At 42.6% G+C, this 18,268-nt stretch overlaps 1 protein-coding gene across 2 annotated transcripts in view; it reads left to right on the top strand.

The window, feature by feature from the left end:
- Positions 1–18,268, top strand: part of trmt13 (tRNA methyltransferase 13) — a 32,382-nt gene that overhangs the window by 12,454 nt on the left and 1,660 nt on the right. For both annotated transcript variants that reach the window (XM_078561685.1, XM_078561684.1), the window contains exons 6-10: positions 699–805; positions 5,672–5,839; positions 5,946–6,018; positions 6,122–6,196; positions 14,363–14,774. In XM_078561685.1, coding sequence (XP_078417811.1) covers positions 699–805; positions 5,672–5,839; positions 5,946–6,018; positions 6,122–6,196; positions 14,363–14,774 — 835 coding nt within the window. The remainder of the gene's footprint in view (positions 1–698; positions 806–5,671; positions 5,840–5,945; positions 6,019–6,121; positions 6,197–14,362; positions 14,775–18,268) is intronic.

Genomic DNA, 18,268 nt, shown 5'->3' with positions numbered 1-18,268 from the left:
GAGGGAACAGAATTTTTAGGGGGTGTGGCTGGAGACAATAATTTCAGTCTTACCAAAGTTTAATTGAAGGAGATGGTGCTCGTGTAAGACTTGATTTTGGACAAGTAGGCTAACACCACAGGAGCCATGGAGATGTCAGGTGATGGTGAGGTAGAGCTGAGTGATGTCTGTGTACACAGGCTGATATCATGCCTGTGGATGATGTTGCCAAAGGACAGCACGTGGATGAAGAAGAGGACCAAGATTGGGGGCACTCCATAAGTAACAGTGTTGGACTGGAAAGAGAAGCCATTGCAGGAAATTCCCTGGCTACGCTCAGATAGTCAAGAGTGGAATCAAGTGAAGGAGGTCCCACTCAGCTGGATACCAGAGGAGAAGCATTGGAGGAGGGTGTGGTCGACTGTTGAAGGCTGCAGGGAGATCAACAAGGACTAGGGGGGGATGGTACACTGTGGTCACAGTAACAGAGGATGTAATTTGAGACTTTGATAAGGGCTGTTTCACTGCTGTGGAAGAGGCAAAAACCTGATTGGAGTTATTCAAGCAAGGAGTTTCAGGGAAAAAAAGACAGATTTGGAAAACAGCACCTTCAAGTTTTTTTTTAACGGGGGACTCTTGCCCAAAGCAATTTTAAAACCAAATTGATTAATTAAACGTGTTACTTAGGTTTTCAAAATATCTGTTTTTATTATCTGCAGGTTTGAATTCTAAGCTGAAAGACCAAACATTAACTCACATTGCACTGCAGGAAGCTCTGAATGATCCAAAAAATGGAGATTTTGCCTTTAAGCATTTGAAGCAGCAGGTAGGAGATAGTGGTATATACATGATTTGAATTAAAAACTGGTTTGTTTGTTTGGCTATAGTGCACATTTTATTACTTCAACCGGGGAAGGGCTAGTTGTACTCCAATGTGTGATGAAGTAATTATTTATCTACTGTTTCTAAAAAGCAGCAAGAGCTGCAGGTGTGAGAGATGTATCTGCTTTACTCTGCACATGAATCTGCTTCCAGGGAAGTTTTTCTTAAAATGTGAATGTCACCATTTTATTTAATCAAATACATGACCTTTTTTTGATTAGACACAGGTAATTTTCACATAAAAATGTTAAACTTATATAGACTCATAGATGCCTACAGCACAGAAGGAGGCCATTCAGTCCATCGTGTCTGCGCTGGTCAACAAAGATCTGACTACACTAATCCCATTTTCCAGTGCTTGGCACATAGCCCCGGAGGCTATGGCAACACAAGTGAATATCTAAATACTTCTTAAATGTTAGGAGAGTTTCTGACTTGAGTTCCAGACTCCCACCACCCTCTGGGTGAAAAAGTTTCCCTTCAACTCCCCTCTTAGCCTTCTACCTCTAACCTTAAATCTATGCCCCCCTGGTTATTGACCACTCTACTAATGGAAAAAGTGCCTTCCTATCTATGCCCCTCATAATCTTATACACCTCTATCAGGTCCCCTCTCAACCTTCGTTGCTCCTAGGAAAACAACCCGAGCCTATCCAATCTTTCCTCATAGCTCAGACCCTCCAGCCCAGGCAGCATCCTGGTAAATCTCCTCTGCACCCTCTCTAGTGCAATCACATCCTTCCTATAATGTGGTGACCATAACTGCATGCAGTACTCCAGTTGTGGCCTAACCAGGGTTTTATACAGTTCCAGCATAACCTCTCTGCCCCCTCCTCGGCTAATAAAGGTTTGTATGCCATATGGTTTCTTAACCACCTTATCTACCTGCCATCCTACCTTGAGGGATCTGTGGATATTCGCACCAAGGTCCCTGTGATCTTCAGTGCTTTCCAGGGTCCTACCATTCATAGTGTAGTCCCTTGCCTAGTTAGCCCTCCCCAAGTGCATTACCTCACACTTTTCCGGGCTGAATTCCATTTGCCACTGCTCTGCCACTTGACCAGTCCATTGATACCCTCCTGCGGTTTACGGCTATTCTCCTCACTATTTACAACCCTACTAATTTTCGTGTCATCCGCGAACTTCTTGATCATAGCCGCTACATTAAGTCCAAATCATTTATGTATGCCACAAACGGCAACGACCCCAGCACCGAGCCCTGCGGAAACCTCACTGGAAACAGGCTTCCAGTTACAGAAACATCCCTCTCCCATCAACCTCTGCTTCCTGCCTCTTAGCCAAATTTGGATCCAATGTGCCACTTTGACTTGGATCCCATGGGCCCTTGCTTTCTTGATCAGTCTGCCATGAGGGACCTTATCAAAAGCCTTGCTAAAGTCCATGTAGACCACATCAAATGCATTACACTCATCAACAGTCCTGGTTACCTCCTCAAAAAATTGGAGCAAATTTGTCAAACACAACCTTCCCTTAACAAATCCATGCTGACTATGCCTGATTAATCCGTGTCTCTCTAAGTGCAGATATTTTCTGTCCCTCAGAATTCTTTCTAGAAACTTCCCCACCACCGATGTTAGACTGACTGGCCTGTAATTTCCTGGTTGATCCCTTCCTCCATTTTTTAATAATGGGACAACATTAGCGGCCCTCCAGTCCTCTGGCACCTCACTTGTAGCCAGAGAGGGTTTGAAAATTACTACCTCTTCCCTTGGCTCCATCAACAGCCTGGGATACATCTCATCCGGGCCTGCGGATTTATCCATTTTTAAAGCTGCTAAACCCGCTGGTACCTCCTCTCTCTCTGTTAATTTCCTCTAATATTTCACAGCCTTCCACCTTCGTCTTCCTTTTCCATTGTGAAGACCAATGCAAAGTATTCATTGAGCACTGCACTCACATCTTCCGGGTCCACACACACATTACCTCTATGGTCCCTAATTGGCCCTTCTCTTTCCCTAGTTATTCTGCTCCTCTTTATATATTTAAAAAACCCCTTTGGGTTTCCCTTTATTCTACTCACCAATGCTTTCTCATGCACTCTCATAACTTTCCTAATTTCCTTTTTAAGTTCCCCTCTGCACTTTTTACGCTCCTCTAAGGACTCTGCCGTACTGAGCCCTCGGTGTCTGCCATAAGGTTCTCTTCTTTTTTCTTAATCCTAACCTTTATGTCCCTTGACATCCAGGGTTCTCCGGACTTGGTCCCCCACTTTGTCTTTACGGGAATCTATTTGCCCTGTACTCTCTCTATTTCCTCCTTGAATGCCTCCCACTGATCTGATACAGTTTTGTCTGCAAGTCCACTTGGGCCAAATCGCATCTCATCTTAGTAAAATTAGCCTTTCCCCAGTTCAGAACTTTTATTCCCGGCCCAACCCTATCCTTTTCCATAACTATCCTAAATCTAACTGAGTTGTGGTCACTATCTCCAAAATGCTCCCCTACTGATACGCCTTCCACCTGCCTGGGCTTATTTCTGAATATTAGGTCCAGAACTGCCCCCTCCCTTGTTGGGCTTTCTATGTACTGACTAAAAAGGTTCTCCTGGATGCAATTTAAGAATTATGCTCCCTCCCTACCTTGCACACTAAAACTATCCCAGTTAACATTTGGGTAATTAAAATACCCAACTATTACTGCCCTATTATTCTTGCATTTCTTTGAAATTTGGTTACATATTTGATCCTCTATCTCTCCCTGACTGTTTGGGGGCCTATAGTACACACCCAACAGCGTGTTTGTCCTTTTTGTGTTTTTTACTTCTACCCATATGGCTTCATGTGATGATCCTTCCAAGATCTCATCCCTCCTCACTACTGTAATTGATTTCTTGATCAATATTGCAACCCCCCCTCCTCTTCTATCCCCCTCTCTAACTCGTCTGAATACGCTATGACCAGGAATGTTGAGCTGCCAGTCCTGTCCTTTTAGCCAAGTCTCTGTGATGATATGATACTCCCACGTGCCTATCTGTGCCCTCAGCTCGTCTGTCTTATTCCTCAGGCTCCTTGCATTAAAATATATTCCATTTAGCTTTGCTAAACTCGCTTCTTTCTTCCCTAGCCTATGTTTCCTCTGCCTTCCAGACTCACTTACTAGCATTTTAACTTTCCATCTCAGCTTCTCTCCCTTCTGAACTACTTTTCAGGATCCCAACTCCCTGCCAATTTAGCTTAATTCTGCCCCAACAGCATTGGCAAACCTCCCTGCTAGGATGTTGGTCCTGTTCCTGTTCAAATGTAACCCGTCCAACTTGTACAGATCCCACCTCCCCCAGAAATGGTCCCAATGCCCCAGGAATCTAAAGCCCTCCCTCCTGTATCATCTCTCCAGCCACACATTCATCTGCTCTATCCTTCTGTTCCAATAGTCACTACTGTGTGGCATCGTCATCGGGAGTAATCTGGAGATGATTACTTTTGAAGTCCTGCTTTCCAATTTCCTACCTGACTCCCTAAAGTCTGCTTGCAGGACCTCATTCCTCTTTCTTCCTATGTCATTGGTCCGATCATGGACCACGACCTCTGGCTGTCCACCCTTCCCCTTCAGAATGTCCTGCAACCGTTCCATAACATCCTTGACCCTGGCACCCGGGAGGCAACATACCATCCTGGAGCCACATCTATGGCCACAGAAGCGCCTGTCTATACCCCTCATTAATGAATCCCCTACCACTATTGCCCTTCCACACTTCTTCCTCTCCCTCTGAGCAGCTCGACCACCTTTGCTTTGGTTGGCCTCCAAGGAGGAACCATCACTCTCATTGTTTTCCAAGGCCGAAAAATGGTTTGCAAGCGAGATGCACTTGGGGTATTCCCTTAATACCTGCCTGGTCCCCTTCTGTCTGGTGGTCACCCATTCCCTCTCTGCTTGCACTTCCTTAAGTTGCGGGGTGAACGTGAAGCGTGATACCCACAAACCTCTCAGCCTCATGAATGCACCGTAGTGCCCCCAGCTGCCGCACAAGCTCCAAAACCCAGAGCTTGAGTTGCTCCAGTCAGAGGCACCTTCTGCACACATGGTGATCCAGACCACTAGGAGCATCTAGGATTTTCCACAATCACAGGATTGAGCTCCCCAGACACATCTTATCTAAATAGAATATGGACACTTGCTTTTATTTTACCCTTACTCCTACTTGACTATAGCCTAGATGCTAAGATCCTCTAGATAGACATGGTCCTCTAGGTTCTGCTGACTGCCTGTCCCAGGGTCTTATTCTCACACTCTCCTCTTGGTGCTGCTGACTGCCTGTTCTAGGATCCACCTCTCGCACTCTCCTCTAGGTGCTGCTGACTGCCTGTCCCAGGATCCTCCTCTCACACTCTCCTCTAGGTGCTGCTGACTGCCTGTCCCAGGATCCTCCTCTCACACTCTCCTCTAAGTGCTGTTAACTGCCTGTCCCAGGGTCCTCCTCTCACACTCTTCATACTGAACAAATCCTTAGTCATCTTAGTATAGGGTTATTCCAGCCTTTGTGGATTGATAGTGTACCTCGCGCTGATCTGTCATTTGTATAATTTTAGTTACTTTGCCACTCCCTGATTCAGAGTAGTAAGGCCACTGCTAGCACTTTTGTGGACATTTCTGATTTCTGACATCTCTGATATAGATCAGCTAACTTATCCGATACAGGAGAGATTGAATTTAGCACCTTCTTAAACTAGATGGCTCACAAATTGAAACATCTGAGCCATTCCAGGAGAAGGGATCATAAAAGTATATATATTTTCTGGTTTAGTTGACATCTTGTGCTGTTAACCCATAAGGGATTAAATTGTAATGTTCCAGGCTTCACTCACTGGTAATTTGGAAAGACTGAGTTTGCTTGGATCAAACCGATGTTTTGTGGAGTTTGGTGCTGGTCGGGGAAAGTTGTCCCATTGGATAGATCTTGCTTTACAAGATGTCAAGAATGTTTACTTCCTCCTTGTGGAGAGAGCCACTACACGTTTCAAGGTAATCGTTTGCTGCAATCAAGTGACAAATATTGATTATCTGCTTGGAATAATATTCCAAACATCTCAGTAAATTAACTGAGCAAATGTAACATTATCTTTTAAAGGTAGATGGTAAACATAAAAATCGAGGCTCAATGTTTGAGCGGCTTCAAATTGACATCGAAGATCTCAGCCTAGGCAAGTTTAAATTTTGTACACTTCCATAATTATATTTTTGTTCTCCTTTTAAAAGATTGTCCTGTTTTCTGGTTATAACATAATTAGTATTATATTGTTGCAGGTAAGGTACCCCTTCTTGTAAGAGAAAGACCACCTGTTGTTGGAATTGGCAAGCATTTGTGTGGAGCTGCTACAGGTATGATTGAATTTAATGAAATCTGAATATGAAAATGAAGTAAGTCTTCAATTTGGCATTCAGCAGTTTCAAGCACCTTTTGCAAATCTCAAATTCTTTTCAGTACTACAGAAGGTAATACTTTATAGCGTGCAAACCTAGGTTCTGTTGTGTATGTGAATTTGAGTTCCAATACTTTTTGCAACAAATGTCATTGCCTTTCTGTTACTAGCACTGTCTCTGAGACGTTTATCATTTAAGTTTTTAATGGAATTATGACATACAGTCTGAATAATCTGAATAGATGAAATTATACTAAAATGCTGAATTTCAGAATATCAGCTGATATTGATGCAAATAGATGGTGATACAGATTGTTATTGAGATATGATGGCTAGAGATGAAAATGACAGTTTAGTCCACCTGCTGTACTAACTCCTGCCCTGATGTGTGCTGTTACCAGTACAAATATATCTATTATTGCCACTTTGTGGACTATAATGCATATCTGAAATATTACTTGATAAAGTGGAGTCCTGTGTACCTTTAAGAGAATGTAGTTAGTTGACCATGTGACTGTATCGCCCAATCGCTACACAGCGCGGGCTTCTTGGGTAACTGCAAATCTAGAGCTGGAGGTGATTGAAGAAGCACACATGGTGTTAGTGCTTTGTTCATAGTTCCAATAAACTACCAGTGTTTGTTCAGTTAATCGGTCTCTCTGCCTATATTGTTTCAAGCACCAACTAATATGTTAATATCAAGGGCACAGCTAGCATTCGCTGAACAAAGCGAACCTGATAACCAAAAACGTAAAACTGGCGACGGGATAAACCGGATCATTTGATGGCAATCAAGAAAGCCGCAGTAAGCCAGTTACGTAATTCGCCACTACCTTGAAAGCTGTTTGAAAGTGCAGTCTCCTTAGTATGCAGTATCGAGTATGCCGTGGGTTCGGCATCTTAAACCATTTGACCTCGTTTTCAATGACTGGTCTCATTATGTCGAATGTCTAGCGTTCTTCTTTACTGCTTACGACATCATGGGAGAGCACAAGAATAGGGTGATTTTATTGTCCACATGCAGGAGCAAAACGTATGGGCTGATCCGCAGCCTCACATCACCCAACACCCCTGATACGAAGACTTCCGACGAGTTAGTAAACGTTGTAAAAAAAAAATCACCTGAAGCCAAAACCCTCAGTTACTATAAAGGGTTTTAAATTCAATTCGAGGAATAGGCTTCCAGGAGAGACAATCACTAGCTATGTAGCTGCCTTAAAGGAATTAACAGAATATTTAGAGTTCGGAACTTCGATTAGTGACATGTTGAGAAACCGATTGATATGCAGGATCAGGGACAAAGCTATTCAAAAGCGATTGCTATCTGAAACTATTCTAGCCTTCAGCAAGGCATTAAAATTGGCAACAGCCATGGAGAGCACTATTAGAAACTTTGAGGCAATAAAAGGTACAAAAAGTGGCGCTGTCCATCTTGTGGGGCGGGAAAGGCTGGTAACAAAAGGCGCGAAACATCAGACTCCGCAGAAAGATGGGGAACGCCCACTATGTACAGACCGTTGAAGAACAACAGTACTACAGTGAAAACCCACGACATTAATGAGATAAATGCATCCTTGCAGCCTGCAGATGATCAACAGTCCAGAAATATCGAATGTTTTTTCCGCCAGCACAATGGTCACATAATGTGGCACTGTCAAGATAGGCTGAGACAGCATTTTAAAAACAAAGCTAGAAATCGCAAAATCTTGTCTCGTTGAAGAACCGGAGGAAACAGAATCTGACATCTATTCATTATACAACCGGAAAGTGGGTAGAACTGACCCAATCCAGGTAGTCATTAGAATCAATGAACAACCCATCAAGATGGAGGTCGATACTGGGACTTCAGTGTCTGTCATAGGAGAACATACGTTCAGACACTTGAATAAAGGAGTCCATCCTTTAAGTTTGGAAAAATTGGACACTAAATTAAAACCATATACCGATGAAGAAATAAGAGTGAAAGGGATAAGCCAAGTCCTGGTGCAGTATGGGGATCAGTCTGCAAATTTACCCTTTATAGTAGTAGCTGGGGCAGGCCCCAGTTTAATTGGTCAAAATTGCAATGGGCCAAGATTTTTCAAATTAGAATGAGAAACTTGCAGGAATTGTTACAAAAGTCCACTTCCATTTTCAGTGACGAGCTAGGAAGGATTCGTGGGCTACAAGCCAAAATCCATGTAGACCCTACCGCAACCCCCAGATTTATCAGAGCCAGACCAGTCTCTTATGCTCTACGGGACAAGGTTGAGACAGAGATAACCAGACTGGAAAAGTTGGGTATCTTACGACCAGTGCAATTTTCCAAGTGGGCGACACCCTTAGTACCCCTACTGAAGCCAGACCAAAGTATTCGCTTATGCGGTGACTATAAGTAACTGTAAACAAAGTGACCAAACTTGATAGACACCCGACACTGAAGATTGACGAATTATATTCAAAATTGGCAGGGGATATCACATATTCAAAACTTGACATGAGTAACGCCTACCAGCAGGTGGAGCTGGAAGAAGGCTCTAGGGAATTTGTGACCATCGATACACATCGAGGATTGTATCAGTATACTCGACTACCCTTTGGGGTCTCGTTGGCATGTACTATTTTCCAGCCTACTGTGAAAAATCTGCTTCAGGGACTGCCCCGTGTCGTTGTTTATCTGGATGAAGTCTTAGTCACTGGATGAACTGACGAAGAACACTTAGCTAATTTGGAGGAGGTGCTGAAACGCTTTTCACAAGCAGCGGTGCGCTTGAAGTGAGAAAAATGTCTTTTCCAAGCCAAAGAGGTAGTTTACTTGGGCCACAAGGCTGGCGCGCAGGGCCTGCATCTCATGGATGAAAAGGTCAAGGCTATTTGCGAGGCACCTACACCGAGAAACACTACAGAACTAAAGGTCTTCTTAGGCATGATAAACTACTATAGGTGATTTCTCCCAAATCTATCAACCATACTGGCTCCGTTATAAGCATTAAGAAAAACCATAAATGGATTTGGCAAGCTCTACACCAGAATGCGTTTCTGAAGGTAAAGCAATTGTTAAGATCATCAGCCCTACTGGTCTACTTTGACGCAAAGAAAGAATTGATTTTAACTTGTGACGCATCCTTTTAAGGAATAGGAGTTGTACTTTCACAGCAGATGGTGGATGGCTCCATCTCGCACGCTCAGTGCTGCAGAGCGACGATATTCTCAAATTGAGAAGGAGGGCTTGTCTGTTGTGTTTGGAAATTCCATCAATACCTCCACGGTCGCCATTTTCACATTATATCTGACCACAAGCCTCTGCTGGGATTATTTGGAGAGGATAAGGCAATACCCCTCCATCACATCTGTTCGCATCCAGAGGTGGGCACTGATATTGGCTGCTTACGAATACACTTTTATTCACCGATCGGGAAGCCAGGTCACACATGCTGATGCGTTGAGCCACCTCCCCCTGCCAGATAACAACGTGCCAATTCCCCAGGAATTTGCCTTAGTACTAAATTTTTTGGATTCCTCCCCTGTGCAGGCCAAATAAATCAGTGAGTGGATAAGCTGAGATCCACTTTTATCTCGCGTCCGGGAGCAGGTCTTGAATTGATGGTCAGGTGGGCCAAAGTCTGATGACATGATGTCCTATTTCAATCGTAGATATGAGCTCACCTGCCAGTACGGCATATTGTTCTGGGGATCAAGGGTTATCGTGGACCCAAGAGGACAAAGGCCATTACTGGCTGAATTACACAGCGCTGTCATTAGTAGGATGAAGATGCTCATGCGCAGCTACTTCTGGTGGCCAAGGATGGACGCAGACACTGAAACCCAAGTCAAAAGTTGTCTTCAATGCCAGCAGGTACAAAAGGTACTCCCTTTAGCTCCATTGCATCCTTGGGAATGGCCGGGGCAGCCATACATGCGCCTCCACATCGACTATGTAGGGCCCTTCTTGGGCACGATGTTCCTTTTACTAATAGATGCCCTCTCCAAGTGGATGGATGTCTACAAAGTCTGGTGACCCACATTTCACGCCACCATAGACTGTTTGTGACAAAGATTTGCAGTGCACGGGTTACCGGAGGTGCTCGTGTCAGATTACAGGATGGCACTCACCAGTGGGGAGTTCCATAGGTTTACAACTCTCAACGGAATAACTCATATCAAAACCTCACCTTACCACCCGCCTCTAATATTTTGGCTGAGCGGGCGGTCCAAACTTTTAAGTCCGGGATGAAAAAGCTGGACAGGGATTCCGTCAGCACCATCTTGTCATGGTTCCTGTTCGCATATCGGACGATGCCACACACGACCACCGGTATTGCCCCCGCTGAATTACTAATGAAGAGATGTCTCCGCACCCATCTAACTACTAGCAGGCCAAATTTAGTGGGGAGGGTGGGGAGAAGCCAAGAGGCCCAGAAGGCTAGACATGATGGCCATAATCAGGAAAGAAATTTCACGGTGGGGGACACAGTTCTCACGGAGAACTTTGGAGATGGGCCCAATTGGCTATTAAGTGAAGTGAGTGCTGTGACAGAACCTCTTTCCTATAATGTGTCGGTAAATGGTCAAATAATTAGCTGACATATGGATCATCTCCGGAGAAGAGCGACAGTCTCACAAGAAGGAATGCTGTCATCATTTGCGTTTGAGTCTACACTGCACGTGGAAGAAATATCACACAACATGGAAGTACTGGTAGGGCCTGTTGGACCCGAGAGGGTCGAAGACACAAACTTGCCCACTTCCACCGAAGAGTCTGGTGGACGGTTGACCCCTGAGAAGGGGGTTTCAGAAAAACCAGTCGAGACATCTGAGGAAATCTCCTGAGAGACTATTTACAATAACTTGTAAATAGTTATTCATGTAACTAATTGGGATGTTGTGATGCTTGTCAATTGTACTTTCAAGTAAAGGGGTAGGGATGTGGTAAAGTGAAGTGCTATGTACCTTTAAGAGAATGTAGTTAGTTGACCAGGTGACCATATCGACCAATCGCTACACAGCGCGGGCTTCCTGGGTAACTAAGTCTAGAGCTGGAGGTGATTGAAGAAGCACACATGATGTTAGTGCTCTGTTCTTAATTCCAATAAACTACCAGTGTTTGTTCAGTTAATCGGGGTCTCTGCCTATATTGTTTCAAGTACCAACTAATGTGTTAATATCAAGGACGCAGCTAGCGTTCGCCGGACAAAGCGAACCTGATAACCAAAAACATAAAAATGGTAATCTCATTGATAAATTTAAGTGATATCAAAAATGAAGTCACGATCTTCTGAACTGCAAGGCAGGAGTACAGCTGGAAGGCCACATCCACTGTTTCTTTTCGTATAGTGTATATAATATTTGGAGCAGGTGGCGACAGGTTTATTCTGGGTTTGTTTGTGTGTGGTAGGCACAGTGAGAGTTAGGCTGACATGCTCAGTTGATGCCCAAAGATTAACAATAATGATGTTATCAAATTTATTAAGTGATAATCTATTGCTAATTTTTTTAAAAATTCATTAAAAACTATTGTCCCTTATGGTGCTGAATAATTTCTTACAATGTTATAAATACATAAAATCAATTTGGTACTTTAAGTTTACATCACAGATTCTAAAAGTACTACTTACTCCCAAATTAAGGAATAATAACTAGCATTTCTAAATATAATTTTTCTTGAAACTCAAAACTCTGTTGGCACAATCACCTTAAAATAGAATAGTCTGTGAGCCAAGAGGTATCATCACACACTAAACCTTTGTCTGGGGTCACGTGTAATTTTGAAAGCAAGCCCACTTCACAATATTCGCTTTGTATAAGAAAGGCGGGACTTACATTGTACATTGTACAAGTGCAGTGCTTGAACACTTAGCTGGTATACACATTTCATGAGTCAGGTGACTTTCAAGCTAGCAAGTTAGTCCAAATGCTTAAGCCTGAGATAGTAAATGGAACCACATCAAGATGAGCCTTCACCTTCATCATCAGGTTGGCACCAGGCACAAATAGAGATCCAAATTGGAAGGTTTCCATGAAATCGGAAATCAGTTATAAAACTGAGGACAGGTATATGATTTACTTTTATAAATTAAATATCTAGGGAGAGTACTTTGTACCATTGGCATCCTAGATGCCTCTGTTCTTCAAAATGGCAATTTTCTTCTGTTTCTGCATGAAAACTTAACCAGCTTTGACCAACGTTTGAATGGTACAGTATGGTACAAAATGCAATGATCATTTACACAGTTAAAATATGTGGACATTTTAAAAATGTTTTAATATAAAAAAGTACTTCTGTGCTAAGTATGTCTCAGGGCTATAATCTCAGCTAGTACATGAGGGATGCCAAATTTTCTTGATAAAAACATTTCCCGTGTTTGTCATTTACTTTTGTACCATTGAGTCTGTATGTACAATTTTTTTCTTCCTCACTGGTTAAATGTATTTTCTGTCTCCAGTTGTTAAGTCCCACCTTTCTAATTGATTATTTTCCAGTTTCATTATTCGCAAAGCTTTTCACTCCAACTTCAGGATTCTCTCCAATCAACTTCACCACCAAATTTGATCCAACAATATTGCTGCAAAATAAAAACTCTGCCACTCACATTGCAGCAAAATAAATTGTCCAAATACAATTTGCTAAGAAAGGTTTCTCCAAAGAACAGCCACCCAGTACACAGAGGAAAGTTTTTACTTTAAATATTATGAATTCTAAGGCAAGTGGATTGCCATATGTTTCAAAGCGTAAAATAACAATGAGCTTATCTGCACAAGAATTTATTTCCATTCGCAATAAACTGACACAGATAACCACTAGTGTTGGATTTGGTTTTTAAGAGCCTGTGGATTTTTCTCCAGACTCTCACCTGCCTCCACCTTGTTCTCCCTTTCCAGGCTTACGTGTGTGCTATTCCTGGTCTAAATTTCTATTTAATTGTATTTGTTCTCTAAATTAAATTAACTCACGTCCCCACTATCTGTTTGCCCACCCACCCTCACCCTAAGCTTCCTCGCTAACCCCAGTTCAGACCTGCCTTTGACATCAGATTCTGCCAGACCCAGAGCCCAGCTGCATCATCAATGCCATAAATTTGCTAGTATTTAAAAAGAACAACTCCAAGTTAAAGAAGTAAGCTTTAAAACAAAGGAAAATGTGGTTAATATTGACACGTCATGACAGCAGGCATATTATCGTTGGCTTAAGCATATTTAGGGTAGACGGAGAAAAGTCTTCCGGGGCTGCGGTGCCTCTCTCTCCCCCCCCGCCTTACTGGAATTGTGAATGCACTAAAAATTAGGTGGAGTGTGATGAACCCCTTGGTTGAATACTCACTGTTCAGATTCACACATGAATATTAACCACTTGGGGCAGATAGCAAATGGTCACATCCACCATTGCTACCATGACGCATGGCTAACACTTACAAACATGAACAAATATTCTGGATTTTCAACAAATTAATTTGAGAGGGGGAGATAATTTTGATGTAGTTCATTCCCATGTGTGGTTAATTGAGTTGGATTGAATCTTTAATATGTCTAATTGAATATGGTCATGAGAATGAGCGGAATAAAGGAACTAAATGACCCTTTCTTATTCTGTGTTTTTTCATTCACATTATTTAGTATAAACAAATCTGTGCATATGGCCTTTTTTAAAATAGTTTATGTTGCTGTGACAGCAGGTTTCCAGGAAAATGCTTTCAATTTCTTGGCCAATCAGCCCCACCCTGAACTTGGTTCAGGAGTAGGAAGGGTCTATACTCTTGCTTTGTGTGTAAATAGATTCCAATCTGCTCTTAATTCTGCAATCAATAGCTGGGCATTCCCATAGTGATATTGTCTGCCATCTGCTAGTTTGTTTGCAGTAAATATTTGACTACTGTTTACGATGTTACATGTGGAAGTTTATAAATAGTGGGAGTAAAAACTTCACAAATGAAATGTGTTGATTAAAAATAGATTTTGGACTGATTTACATAGCTGGAATACTTGATTGCAGGAGTGTAATATTGTCACAAGGCAGAAAGTTCTTAAATCTCTAGTTGCGAAACCACATATGCACATAAACACCTCAAAAATAAGAAACCTGTTGGGAAGTTGTAATTCTATGTAAGTTATTTAAAGTTTGTAATAGTATATTTTCACTTAAATTGCACAGATCTTGCTCTGAGGTGTATCATGGAAAGTTACATAACAGACCAGGAAGATACTGGCAAGGAACCACCAGAGAAAAGATTGAAGAGTGATGAAATGTGGACTATGGGAGATCCTACGAGTCATTCTAATTGTACTGTGCTGAATGCTGCAAATAGACTGCCAGTCCTGGGAGTTGCTATTGCACTGTGTTGTCATCACAGATGTGAATGGAAGCATTATGTAGGCAAGGAATTTTTCTCCTCACAAGGTCTTGGTGCGGAAGATTTTAGGATCTTTCAACGTATGTCAAGCTGGGTCACCTGTGGAATGAAAAGGCATTCCATTAATGTGGGTGAAGCAGAATTTGACAATGCAAATCAGAAACTGCATCTGGAAGAGCATGATTTTGAAGAGGAAACCTTTGCATATGAAGGGTATGCATCTAATTGTCTAATATATTACTACAGCTATATTTTAGAAACTTTTAAAGTAGTAGTACACTTTAGGAATGTGTTGTCTGAGTTAAAATTGCTAGTGCTCCAGTTCCTCCAATAGTGTGAAAGGTTGAGATCTATATATAGTCTACTCCACTTAATTCAAGGTCACTTGATTAAATTATGTTATTTCTAAACAAAAGTTGAACATAAAATACCCCGTACTAGTTTATCTAAATTCAATTATTTTGCCGCAAAAAACAACTTTGATTTAGCTGGAGTAGACTGGAAATATTAAAATTATATGTGGATGAGCACATGTTACTTGCCAGACTCACCTTTTTGCTGTGTTTGTGAGATAGAACTATGCAATGTGTGGAAACACCCACACATTCTAGTAGATGGTCACTCGAAAGCAAGCAGGAACCTTAGCTGATTTTCTCAACTTATATTGCTCAACCACTCTTTCAGTTGAGCTCAGTCAACTCATCATACAGGAATCTAACCTGGGATCTTTTTATCAGAATTTCCTAATGACATGCTGCCTTTTGAGGAAGCTGTAAACTGTTTTTTCTTTAGACACCTTCACTGTTTCCATGTTGTACATTACTTTCTAATTAAATGGGGAAAGTGAGTGCCCTGTTCCAAGGACCTTATCTGAGCTGTCATTTAAGTTATTGCCAGCCCATGCCAATTAGTCTTTTTCCATATGTTGGCACTTATCAAGCCAAGGGGTAACTCATAGCATGATTGTATTTTTTTTATTCATTCATGGGATGTGGGCATCGCTGGCTAAGCCTGCATTTATTACCCATCTCTAATTCCCTTGAGAAGGTGGCGGTGAGCTGCCTCTTGGGCTGCTGCAGTGCATGTGTTATAGGTACACCCACAGTGCTGTGAGGGAGGAAGTTGGAGGATTTTGACCCAGCGACAGTGAAGGAACGAAGATATGTTTCCACGTCAGGATGGTGAGTGGCTTGGAGGGGAACTTCCAGGTGGTGGTGTTCCCATGTGTCTGCTGCCCTTGTCCTTCTATATGGTAACAGTGATGGGTTTGGAAGGTGCTGTCTAAGGAGCCTTGATGTATTCCTCAATGCAGCTTGTAGGTGGTGGAGTGAATGTTTGTGGATGGGGTGCTGATCAAGCGGCCTGCTTTGTCCTGGATGGTTTTGAGTTTCTTGAGTGTTGTTCGAGCTGCACTCATCCAGGCAAGTGGAGAGATTTCCATCACATTCCTGACTTGTGCCTTGTAGGTGGTGGACAGGCTCTGGGGAGTCAGGAGGTGAGTTACTCACTGTAGGATTCCTAGTCTCTGACTTGCTTTTGTAGCCACAGTACTTATATGGCTAGTCCAGTTCAGTTTCTGGTCGATGGTAATTCCCCAGGATGTTGATTGTGGGGACCATTGAATGTCTAGGGATGATGGTTAAATTCTCTGTTATTGGAGATGGTCATTGCCTGACACTTATATGGCACGAATGTTATTTGCCACTTGTCAGCCCAAGCCTGGATATTGTCCAGATCTTGCTGCATTTGGACATGGTCTGCTTCAGTATCTGAGGAGTTGTGAATGGTGCTGAACATTGTGAAATCATCAGCGAACATCCACACCTCTGACCTTATTGTGGAAGGAACGTCATTGATGAAGCAGGTGGTTGGGCCAAGGACACTACCCTGAGAAACTGCATTCTATCAAATATAATCTTAAATAGTATGTTGGCTATTATTTATTTCGTTTTGCAGCAAAACTTGTTTTGGTTGCACTGAATAAACAGTATCACTTGTCATCCAGGCATTTTTTAAATACTGTGGAAAAATTATTTTAGAGATATTGCAAGAAATTTGTAACTAGAAATTTCAATGCCTTTAGCTAACAGCAATATCATGGAACTAACCTATCTAAACCACCCAATCAAATGTACTATTCCCTGGTTGGGGGGGACGTTTCATTTTCCCTTACTAAGAATGGCTCGGTAACACTACTGACCAAGTTAGCCGAGTCCTGAAGGACAATCTGCTAGACAAGGCTCAGGCAGATGGTGAGAGATCATACACAACGGATAAACCTATTTGACCTTGTACTCATCAATCAACCTGTAGCCAATGCATCTTTCCAAGGCTGATAGGAGTGACTACCGACATAGTCCTTGTGGAGATGGAATTCTGTTTTCTCACTGCAGAAACCCTCCATTATGTTGAGTGGCACTACCACCACGCTAAATGGGATAGATCCAGAACAGATCTAGCAACTCGGGCATGCATGAGACACTGGGCCATCAGCAACAACAGAACTGTATTCCACCACAAACTTATAACCTCATGGCCCAGCATCTCTCTCACTCACCATTACCATCAAGCCAGACAACTGACCTTGGTTCAAGGAGGAATGCAAAAGACCATGTTAGGAACAGCACCAGGCATACCTGACAATGAGGTGCCAACTTGTGAAGTTACAACACAGGATTCCATTCATGCTAAACAAAAGAAGCAGCATAATCAAAGACAGTGATCCCATAACCAACAGATCAAATCAAACTCTGCAGTTTTGCCACATCCAGTTGTGAATGGTGGTGGACACTTCAACAACTAAAAAAGGAAACACCATGAACATCCCCATCCTCAACAAGGGTGGGGCCCAGCACATAATTGTAAAAGACAAGGCTGAAGCATTCAAAGCCATCTTCAGGCAGAAGTGCTAAGTAGATGTACCATCTCGGCTCCTCCTGAGGTCCCCACCTTCACAGATGCCGTCTTCAGCCAGTTTGAATTGCTCCATGTGATATCAAGAAACAGCTGCAGCTGTATATAAAGTAAATGCCATTGGCCCCGACAACATCCTGGCTGTGGTACTGAGGACTTATGCTCCAGAACTAGTTGTGCCTTTAACCAAGCTGTTCCAGTACAGCTATGACACTGGCATCTACCCAACAAAGCGGAAAATTCAATCTGGCCAATTACTGCTCCATCGGCCAGCGCTCAATCATCAGCAAAGTGATGGAAGATGATGTTAACAGTGCTATCAAGCAGCAGTTACCAAGAACTTACTCAGCAAATCTCAATTTGGTTCCATCAAGACCACTCATCTCCAGACCTCCTTATAATCTTGATCCAAACATGACAGAAGAACTGAATTCCAGAGGTGAGCGTGACTGCTCTTGGTATCCAGGCAGTGTTTGATCAAGTGTGGCATCAAGGAGCCCTAGCAAAATTGAAGTCAGTGGAAATCAGGAAAACTCTCCATTGGTTAGAGTCATACCTAGCACAAAGGAAGATGTTTGTAGTGGTTGGAAACCAATTATCTCAACTTCAGGACATCGCTGCAAGAGTTCTTCATGGTAGTCCCCTAGGCCCAACTATCTTCAGCTGCTTCACCAATCTTCCCTGCATCATAAGATCAGAAGTGTTTATGTTTGCTGATAGTTGCACATTGTTCAGCACCATTCGCAACTTCTCAGATAATGAAACAGTCCGTGCCTGCATGTAGCAAGATCTGG

The sequence above is a fragment of the Cetorhinus maximus genome, chromosome 17 (assembly GCF_964194155.1).
Source record: "Cetorhinus maximus chromosome 17, sCetMax3.hap1.1, whole genome shotgun sequence".
NCBI classification, from domain to species: Eukaryota; Metazoa; Chordata; class Chondrichthyes; order Lamniformes; family Cetorhinidae; genus Cetorhinus; species Cetorhinus maximus.
Note: the sequence above shows the minus strand (reverse complement) of the source record. Positions and strands in the feature narration are given on the sequence as shown.